Source organism: Trichoplusia ni, chromosome 10 (genome assembly GCF_003590095.1).
Source record: "Trichoplusia ni isolate ovarian cell line Hi5 chromosome 10, tn1, whole genome shotgun sequence".
In the NCBI taxonomy this organism is placed as follows: domain Eukaryota; kingdom Metazoa; phylum Arthropoda; class Insecta; order Lepidoptera; family Noctuidae; genus Trichoplusia; species Trichoplusia ni.
Window position 1 is genome coordinate 4,356,555 of NC_039487.1, and position 11,243 is coordinate 4,367,797.

Here is an 11,243-nt window from a genome sequence, read left to right on the forward strand (position 1 = left end):
TTTAAATATTGTAGATACTAAGCTACATTGAGATGGTCATGGCTTAAAATAAACCTTTGTTTCTACAATATATATGGCACTTCAATACGAATAAGAAATGACGTACTCGAAAGAATTTCAGGAAAAATTTAGAGTTTTTGATGTACAGAACCTTTTCTTTCAATACTATTTACACTGCTCCAATTTTTTACATTTTAATAGTCGGTCAGTAAGGCAGGTGATACAACAGGTGTAGGAGCAATTTTTAAAAGCCGTTTATTTCGTGAAATAGGGCAAAGGTATAGTCATTAGTCCGAAAGTTTGTTTTAAAGTCCGTCACGCTATTGTTGTGTAAATAACATCAACTGTTTTTGGTTTGCAGCTATTTTCGCTGACGTCATTCGTAGATCCATTTTAGATTGCTTTTTTTAAAGGCGGTTTCTTTAGATGTTCCGTATATTTTGTTTACCTACGTTTCGGTTCGGGCCGGTGCGGTAAAAGCGATAATTATTTTATCGTGAGGGTGTTCCTTGTTTGTTTCTATAATAGCTACTTTAATGAAAGTCGGTAGGTTAGAAGGATATAACGCATAAATTAATAGCTATCTGTTTAAGACATCTTTTCTTTTGTAGCGGTAATTGTTTTATCTGAAATGTTGTGTTAAGGAAGAATTATTTGATCGTTCTGTCAAGAATAATTATAATATCATGTTTGAAGAGCGAAATGTCATAATTTTGATAAAATACATAGTCCCATACAGCTTGATTCAGAACTGAAGTAAGACCAGTACTTTTAAGTATAAGACAATTGAATTTCTTCTTGTGTCCTTTCCAGCCTTAATTAAAGGCAACATCATCGGGATTTGTAAACAAAGATAAGTCAGGATAATAGTACATTTGCATGTGGCACTTCCTATAAAGTATCCATGTTAAAGTGGCATGACATGTAAACTGTTTTGCATTCAAGTACATGTCAGTGTTATTGTCCAGCATTGTACACTTTTACCAAATTAGTTGTACCATTGAGGAACTTAATTTTTATTTTCAAACGCCTTATGTGTAGGAAATAGAGTTCAGTTTTGATTAGAGAGTGTTGTTGGTGGTTGTATGTTTTAGTTTGTTTGTAGGCCGGTATTCGCATTGTGCCGCATCGATATTTTGTATGCACATTTAAATGCGGTCATCTATGTCCGTGTCCGCGTTGGCCCCGACATGTTAATACGTAACTATAATCTCGCGAAACGGAAAATTTCCTATGGTTGTACGCTGACCCATTGTTTTGTCCACACCGTGTTAAAATTAAATAGAAACAGAGATTTCAGCGGATTACCATGTTATTCCAAGTATAGAAAACAACGCATTCTTGGGATATGCCAATGAGCATAAACTGTGGGATAAAAAATAGGACCGTAAGAATAGTTACGCCAGTTTCCTTAGAGGGTTGTATGTAAGCGGTACCTGTGCGCTCCCGTATGACTGGAATACCATATACTAAGAATTACTTGCATACGAATACATTTCAAACTAAGCGCCTTAGAATGATTTCAATCTACACGCAACTTGCATAGCTTCGTTTTTTGATGCTTATGTCTAGCGCTGGGACATCTAAATAGGCTGGTATTAAAATCATGAGCACACCACATAAGTAAAATTTAGAAAAATTGATAAAAAAAAGTCTATTCGAACGCTAAACACATCTTTATTTATCCCTATTGAATTAAATAAATATTTTGGTCAGAGCTCATCTTAATTCAAAATAATTCTATAGATCCTGAATATTTAAGAAGAAAGACACCTGGTGCTGTTGTTTTTTAATCTACAGATCGAATTAGACGAGTATAGTTTTGTTTTTTCGTGTTGTTGGGGTATTTACCATTATTTATATGGGCCATACAAATAAATACCGTTTTTCTTTGGAGTTTTGGTTAAATGTTATTATTTTTCGGATTATTTTGTCTTTTTCTGTTTTTTTTTGCTCTAAGATCCACCGTCAATTTTTCACGATTTGTACATTCTTTCTTCATCATGGCTAGAATAAAAAAAACAGTTCCTTATTTCTATCTAATATCTTGAAGATTGAAGAACGACTAAGATTCCTGCAGACAACATAATTCTAGGACGTAGTAAGCCTACACATACTTTTCTTACTTTTTATACCTAGATAATCTGGTAAAAATTTTAATGAGGTCATAAACAGTTCTAAATCTATGAGGCACTTCGCGTGCTTCCTTTATTAGCTTAGTTGCACGCGGTTATTCCGATCGATAAATGAAGCGTAGGTAATTTGTTTTTATGGGCGGTGCAAAAACAAAGTGGATTGACCCGGCGTCGCTTCTGCTGGCGGATCGCGTGTTGGCTTCCGACTGAGACCATGGGAGTTGTATCAGCGGGGGAAATAGCGGGGAAGTAGGTCTAAGATAGACAGATGCGGTGCTGTGTTAATAGGTTTTATTAGAAAACGTTACCTTTATGTTTCAGAGTGGTGAACTTGAAGAGAATATCCAAATTAATAACGTATTAATATAACTAAACGAATTAAGAGCGCCAAGAAATTTACTTAAGCAAAGATTTTGAAACTAATGATTAACATACAAAGAATTTTGCATATTTCTGTCTTTTTATCAATGTGGACTCATTTAATTTTGTAAACATCGAAGTTTTCCTTTATTAAAGTAATACCATACATCTTGTAGGAACAAAACCAGCTACCACATACCTCACCATGTGTGCACCCTAAGTCGCCCAGTCATGTGGACTGATGCACGCAGTCAGATGGACAAGTGAAGATTTACCCACCTACATTGCGACCCACACACCATCCTCACTTTAATGGTTATTACTTTAAAACTACGTCATATAAACTAGCGGCACCTTTTGATATAAAAGATATTCTAAATTGATACGAGGAATTGTCATGTGAATGGTACTGAGAAACTGAAATATATACGATTTCATTACTTTATTTAGTGATTATTTGACAAATAGGCTATTTGATTTGAATTTATTTTTAGGTATTGGATGTGACTGTCGTGGGAAATGATAAATTTATTGGTATACAAATTGGTATGAATAATTTTGTGACAAGTTCTAAATAAGAAAAGCTATTTGATCGTATTTACGTACATCTGAGTGATGCAAGTCATATCAATATACAGTATACTCAAAAATGTGTCACTTTTTATTTTGACTTTCTGATTTACAAATTTAGCTATACGTTTAAATGTTATCCTGGTGCTTTTAGTGAGATAGTCTTAGAATATGAAAGTTAATAAAAAAAAGGTTGTCAAACAGAGTCGTACATTTAAACAAAAGACAGAAGACAAGAATATACGGTTTGATATTAACATCGTTTACATTTACCACAATAGGCACCAGACAACCGTTATTCAAATCACAAGTAATAAATCTTTGTATCACATTCAGATGCTCATTCATACAAGTGTCATAAACAGAACGAATTCCAATCGCGATGCACCGACACGACTCTAATAGTCATTCAATCAAAACTAAACTACTCTTGCATATGCTACTAACTCTACTTTTTTAAAAAGGGACATTTGTTCAATGACACTGGATATATGAGCGCAGCTGACGTAATTCGTAAGCGCTTAAAACATTTAGTAACCATCACACATGTACAGGCGTGCCCAAAAATGTTTTTCACACACTTTATTAATTTCACACGACGCGAGCACCAGGAATGTACTAGTAAGTACGTGACGGGACATTTTAAAAGGAATATTACACGAGTGAGCGCGAAATGTATTTATATCCGCGTTGAATACGATATGTGGGTTCAATTAATTGCTAAGGTGCGATTAAACCTGTCTCAGTCAGTTTGTTTAAGAGCGTTTGTAACATGTTTAGTGTCAAAGGTGCTGAGTGTAATAACGAGTAGCTATTAGTATTCAAATTATTCCACGAATTGAATATGTGTTATTTGAGTACTGTATACTAATTTACGTATTTATTGATGTAATGTCTTGTTCTAAAACCTGTCTTTTCTTATTATCCTATTTAAAAGCATTTAAAGTTATACCAAATTTTAATAAGCAATTATTATCATATTTATATCTTGACTTCAACATTCTTGTTCGCCGAACGTGCCTATTATATTATAACAAAAACTATGAAATCCCATATTTAGCTCAGTTCAGTTGCTGTAAGCAAACCAATTAGTTGACACAGAGATTCCAAACTAGCAAGACTCCTTTGATCGTTATAAAATCAAAGCACAAAACTAACAAGGCCTATGACAGATTTATTGCGTTATACCAAGAATTCCTTTCTTGTACAATATTTTTTTAAGGAAATGATTAAAAATAATGTAGTCAGATAATATTTTATATGCTCCGTTTGAGTATTGTTATAAAAAGAAAATAAATCACACATTCAAGCTATAGACCAAGCCTCGATAAACGAACTTCAAATAAATAAAAACGAATCTCATTTTATTTACAGATTTGAAATTGGAATTTCATGGAGTATTATTGCACTGCTGTTGCGACATCAAAGTGTGCCAACAGATTTTAGTACCAGAGCAAAGACGGCTAGTTTATATGGTCCAAAATAACTTTGACTTACTTTATCACAAATACATAAATTCCCAGATATCGACAATGACGATTCTTCACGCGACCAATAAGCATAGCAACAGGACAGTTCCCCATCATTTAGCAAGTTCGGTCATTGTACTCGATGCTCATTGCCGTTTGATTGAGACAATGCATCGGTCCGTTACGGTCTATGGTGGAAACCATGAATTTATTTCCCGACACCATCAACCATAACAAGAATAGCATCCAATTCCGACCATGAAAGAACACCAATGATTCTTCGTAGTTCATCAACACTTTCGCAATTGTTTTTACGCTTCTTTAATTGTGACCAATGGTCAAACCTGTTTTGAGCTACGTTGCTGTTAGCGACGATGACAACTACGTACACCTAAATTAAGTATGTTATAGTTTTTGTTTGATTAACGTTTCAAGTTTCTTAAAGTTAATGAGTTTGTTTACGTTTGCAATCAGTTATAGGTGTACGTAGGTATATATTGAAACATTGTTTATGTTATGTTAAGGTTTGTTTGCAAATGTTTAGGACTATATGATGTGTGCTAGGGACTTAGACTATGGTTAAGAACTAAGATTTAGTTACCTAAGTGTTGTCCATATACTATTTAACCCTGAAAAACCTAGAAAAAGGTTTTATGTAGAAACAATTATTGATAGGAATTGTTTCATAAGTACCCGCAATTATTTAGAATTTGTTGTAACTAACTCTCGGTAGGTGGCGACGCACGTAGATTAGTTTTAAAAGTACCTACATAAAATTCACTTTTTAGTTACCGATTCTGTCACAGGGGGCAGCACCATGTTGTTGTCATGATTAAGGTGCGGGTTTTTGCAATTATCTTTATTTTAAGACATTATTTTATGTAAATAAAGGTATAAGGATAGGGTTAAATAGGGTAAAAAGGTCTAGAACATTTGTAAGGGACGCCTAACTGCCGGGATAAGCCTCTGGAAGGGTTTCTTGCCGGCCAGCGCGGGAACGCGGCACGCCATGATTGGCTGGCGCCAAATACGCGCCCCCGTGATTGGTCGGCAGTCACTATAAAAAGAGGGCCCTACCGGCGGTTAGGCATTCCACATCCAGTGAGCATCCGGAAAGGAACCTTGGAAGACTAGGAAGACTAGGAAGCCTAGAACTACTGGGGAGAATAAAGAACTATGTAAGTACTGCACAATTTCTTTTACTGCGTTGAACCCCTGCTTCTTTGTATCCCGCCAGTGCCCGGTCCGAACCCAACGGACCAACCACAAATACAGTCCACTCGCTGGCTGTAACATTTTTTGGTCCTTTGTCGAGCCGGATTGGGTTATAATACGAAGATGCCAACTACAAGATCGGGTTCGACGCAGTCTAAGACTGCAGGAAATAGTTCGTCGTCGGATTGGAGTATGCACACTCCGAGCGATACTGCAAGCTCGGCCGCTACGAGTATCGCAAGTATGTCGACGCTCACGAAGAGAACGCCGACAACAAGTCCGAAAGGAAGCCGGGCCCCCGTACCCCAGTCCAAAGACGCCACCAGGAGGGAATCAACGTCAGCAGAGGCGGTGCGCCCCGCCCCCCTGACACACGCCGCCGCGAAAGAGGTTGAAGATTCAAACCCCGCACGTCAAGAAGGCAGTCATACTACGCTACAGAATCCAATTCGAAGCGTTGGAATCAGGACGTCGTCGAGAGAAGGGACTCTGCAGCAGCCTGATCCTGGGAACCTGGCCCGGGACAGGGACACAATGTCTGCTCGCTCTTCGCATAGGAAGAGAGCAGAAGCGCAAGCAAGATTGACTGTGGCGTTACGGGAGCAAGAAATGGCGGAAACACGACTAAGGGTGGCGCAAGCACAACTAGAGCTTGTCGCCGCTGAGTCGGAAGATGAAGATGGAGCTGGTGAAGAAATATACGAGCGAACTCATGAAGTGGAACAGTGGTTCATCCAAACCAGCGCCGGGTCAAGCAAGGAACAGAGGCCGGTCGAGTCACAAGATAAGAAGAGCGACATTCAGAAGCTGGCAGAAGCAATAGGCAAACTGTCCAGGAATTCGCGTGACGTCATCGCGCCGAAGTACATCGAACTTCCTTACTTCAATGGAGCCTGTGAAGAATGGTTGGCGTTCAGAAGGACGTATGAAGATACGGCTGCATCCTTCAGCGCCGCACAGAACCTGGCTCGCCTCAGAAGAGCCATACAGGGGAAAGCGAAAGAAGCAGTTCAGAGTTTACTGTTTACCGCTGAGAAGCCACATGAAGTAATCAAGGGTTTGGAATCAAGATTTGGAAGACCTGGTGCACTGGCTTTAGCTGAGTTGGAAAAACTGAAGAACTTGTCGAAAGTGAGCGAAAGTCCTGGCGAGATCTGCGTGTTTGCAAGTCGAGTCAAGAACGCTATCGAGACAATCAAGGCATTGAAGAAACCTCAGTACCTCAGCTCGCCTGAAACATTGAAGGCTATTGTAGACAAGATGCCACCTACCATGAAGTTTCGTTGGTTCGCATATCATAGGGGTCGGAGAGATGAAGACATTCAGGAACTTTTACTCATTGAAGATTTCCTGGATATTGAAGCCGACATGTGTGGGGACTTTGCCCCACCTGAAGTTCCATCTGATAAGAAGAGTTCAAGAAGACCTGTACACACTGTACAAGAAGAGTCTCAAGATAAGAAGTTTAAGAAGTCGTGTCCCGTTTGTGAAGAGGAACATTTTGCAACAGAGTGCAAGAAGTTCAAAGAAGCGTCGATTGATAAGAAATGGGACATCATCAAGAAAGCGAAGATTTGTTTCAAGTGTCTTCGCTTCAAGCACTTAAGAAGCAACTGTAAAGCGCCTGTCTGCAGGAAGTGTCGAAGATGGCATCACACTATCTTACACTCGGACAAGCCAGAAGTACAGAAGTCAAGCAAGGAAGGCGCATCAGAAGAGAAAGTCGCCTCAGTCCACAACAATAAGGATGAAGACAGAGCATATTTGAAGATTGTTCCGGTGCAACTCTACGGGCCCAAGGGTCAAGTTCGTGTGCTCGCGTTGTTGGACGAAGGGTCGACCGTCACTCTCTTAGACGCGTCGATAGCCGAGAAGATTGGAGCTGCAGGAAGTCGCGAAGCACTCACAATCGAAACCGTCGGCGGGAAGGTCATAAGGAAAGATAGCTCACAGAAGATCAACTTGAAGATTAAGGGGGTTCACAGAAGGGATAAGAAGACTATCACTGTTAGAACCATCGACGATCTGAAGCTATCTGAACAAAGGGTCAACAGGAGCACTGTAAAGAATTGCCTACACTTGAAGACAATTAAAAGGCAGTTGCTCTACGACGCAGAGCGACCGAAGTTGTTGATTGGGCAAGACAATTGGGGACTCATAGTCACAAGAAGACTGAAGAAGGGCAAGCCAACTGAACCCGTAGCCTCACTCACATACTTAGGGTGGGTGCTACATGGGTGTGAAACCGGATCGAACGCCGTAGTCAACTTCATGCACTACGGCAGGGCAACGTCAGAAGGTGAAGACATTGAAGAAGTCGTCCGGGAACATTTTCAGTTAGAGTCTCTGGGGATTCAAAATCGACTGCCATCAAACGACAGCGATAGAAGAGCATTGGAAACCTTAGAGAAAACAACGAAGCGACTACCAAGCGGTCAATTCGAAGCAGGCCTCTTGTGGAAGAAGGAAGGCGAGACCCTACCCAACAACTACAATCAAGCGTTTCGTCGCCTGGTCAACATAGAGAAGAAGCTGGATCGTGAAGAAGATGTCAAGGAATATTATGAGAAGCAGATCCAGACATTAATAGAAAATGGTTACGCCGAGAAGGCCCCTGTAACCACCACTAAGGGGAAAACATTCTACTTACCTCACTTCGCCGTCGTACACCCGGTCAAGAGGAAGCCAAGAATTGTTTTCGACGCAGCAGCCAAGTATGAAGGAAGAAGCCTCAACGACGCATTGCTAGCAGGACCTGACTTGCTGCAGTCGCTATTTGGGGTGCTACTGCGCTTTAGAGAAGGCCCAGTGGCAGTCATGGCTGACATACAAGACATGTTTCTTCGTGTCAAAGTTAAGGAAGAAGACCGGGATTGTTTAAGGTTCCTCTGGAGGGGAAGCAGAAGAACAGGCAAACCGGAAGAGTACAGGATGTCGTCGATAATATTTGGAGCAGCGTCATCATCTGCGACAGCTATATACGTGATGAATAGGAACGAGACAGAAGACTTCAAGATCACGCACCCTGAAGCTGTGAAGGCAATAAGAAGAAATCATAACGTGGATGATTATCTTCAAAGTTTCTCGTCAACCGCCGAAGCAAAGAAAATTTTAAGAGAAGTTAAAGAAATTAATTTAAAGGCAAGAACTCCCCTTGAAAACACAAGTAAACTGAAGAAAATAGACGTGTACATCGGTGACGAAGGAGACATAAAGCTACGAAGTAGAACTATGAAGTTTCGCGATGGAGGACTAAGGAAAATTAACCCTGTCATCTTGGACGGAAGGCAGAGAATCGCGCAACTTATCATAAGAAGCTATCATGAGAAGTTTCTACACGGTAACACAGCGACCGTGATGAACGAGGTCCGACAGAAGTATTGGATTCTCGGTTTAAGGGCAACATTGAAGGCAGTAGCACACGGTTGCCAATGGTGCAAACTAAGGAAGAGTACACCCGCCATACCGCCGGCGGGCGACCTGCCGAGCGAGCGGCTGCAACATCATCAGTTCCCGTTCGCTTGTACGGCAGTCGACTATTTCGGGCCGATGCAAGTAACGATCGGCAGGAGAGTCGAGAAGCGTTGGGTGGCATTGTTCACCTGCCTCACCACCAGGGCTGTTCACCTGGAGTTGGCGCCATCTCTCAGTGCCAGCTCCATGATTATGGCCCTGCGACGGATGGCGGCAAGAAGAGGGACCCCAAGAACGTTGTTCAGCGACAACGGCACGAACTTCGTCGGGGCGAACAAAGAATTGGAGGCGGCCGCACTTGAAAAGGGAATCAAGTGGAAGTTTATTCCCCCGGGCAGCCCAAACATGGGAGGCGCCTGGGAGAGGCTCGTGCGCACCGTGAAGACGGCGTTGGCGGTGGTGCTCAACGAAAGGAGCCCACCAGAAGAGGTGCTCCACACGCTGATGACTGAGGTCGAACACATCGTGAACTCAAGACCTCTCACCCCAGTCAGCATGGACCCCAACGATGCAGAAAGTTTGACCCCAAATCACTTCCTGCTGGGGAGATCGTGCGGAGCAATGGCGCCGGGAGAGTTCGAGGACACCGAGCTGGTCGGCAAAGCAACCTGGAGAACAGCGCAAAGGCTCGCCGACCACTTTTGGAGACGGTGGGTGAAAGAGTACCTGCCGCTCCTCATGCCGCGGAAAATCGACGGGCGAACAACCGTCGACCCCAGAGAAGGCGACGTCGTATTGATAGTCGACGCCGCGCTACCCCGCAACTCGTGGCCTCGAGGTGAAGTTATCAAAGTCTACCCCGGGCCAGATGGAAGAAGGAGAGTACTGGACGTGCGGACATCAGGAGGAGTGCTGCGCCGGCCAACCAGAAGGGTCGTCGTGCTCGTGCCTGCAGCAGCATCGTCGCATCCAGAGGACGGCGTGCTACGCACCGCGGGGGAGAATGTTAGCGACGATGACAACTACGTACACCTAAATTAAGTATGTTATAGTTTTTGTTTGATTAACGTTTCAAGTTTCTTAAAGTTAATGAGTTTGTTTACGTTTGCAATCAGTTATAGGTGTACGTAGGTATATATTGAAACATTGTTTATGTTATGTTAAGGTTTGTTTGCAAATGTTTAGGACTATATGATGTGTGCTAGGGACTTAGACTATGGTTAAGAACTAAGATTTAGTTACCTAAGTGTTGTCCATATACTATTTAACCCTGAAAAACCTAGAAAAAGGTTTTATGTAGAAACAATTATTGATAGGAATTGTTTCATAAGTACCCGCAATTATTTAGAATTTGTTGTAACTAACTCTCGGTAGGTGGCGACGCACGTAGATTAGTTTTAAAAGTACCTACATAAAATTCACTTTTTAGTTACCGATTCTGTCACAGGGGGCAGCACCATGTTGTTGTCATGATTAAGGTGCGGGTTTTTGCAATTATCTTTATTTTAAGACATTATTTTATGTAAATAAAGGTATAAGGATAGGGTTAAATAGGGTAAAAAGGTCTAGAACATTTGTAAGGGACGCCTAACTGCCGGGATAAGCCTCTGGAAGGGTTTCTTGCCGGCCAGCGCGGGAACGCGGCACGCCATGATTGGCTGGCGCCAAATACGCGCCCCCGTGATTGGTCGGCAGTCACTATAAAAAGAGGGCCCTACCGGCGGTTAGGCATTCCACATCCAGTGAGCATCCGGAAAGGAACCTTGGAAGACTAGGAAGACTAGGAAGCCTAGAAATACTGGGGAGAATAAAGAACTATGTAAGTACTGCACAATTTCTTTTACTGCGTTGAACCCCTGCTTCTTTGTATCCCGCCAGTGCTTGGTCCGAACCCATTGGACCAACGGACCACCCAACAAATACAGTCCACTAGCTGTAACAGTTGCTACACAATAACAAAAGAGACGCACACTTAGGTAAAGACCGAAACTAAACTCGGTGAATTTAAAAACGATTCAAGAAAAATGACAAATATAGAAGTGTCAAGATCCTTGCGATTCGACACAATGCCTTGGGTGGA

At 41.7% G+C, this 11,243-nt stretch overlaps 1 protein-coding gene across 1 annotated transcript; it reads left to right on the forward strand.

Moving 5' to 3' along the window:
* Positions 1-5,872: 5,872 nt before the first annotated feature.
* On the forward strand, positions 5,873-10,243 carry LOC113498174. The gene has a single exon (XM_026878115.1). The coding sequence runs from the start codon at positions 5,873-5,875 to the stop codon at positions 10,202-10,204; it is 4,332 nt and encodes a 1,443-aa protein (XP_026733916.1). The 3' UTR covers positions 10,205-10,243.
* The last annotated feature ends 1,000 nt before the right edge of the window (positions 10,244-11,243 follow it).

Excerpts from the sequence above, each read along its gene's own strand:
- LOC113498174 (XM_026878115.1), top strand. The coding sequence starts at position 5,873 with ATGCCAACTACAAGATCGGGTTCGACGCAGTCTAAGACTGCAGGAAAT.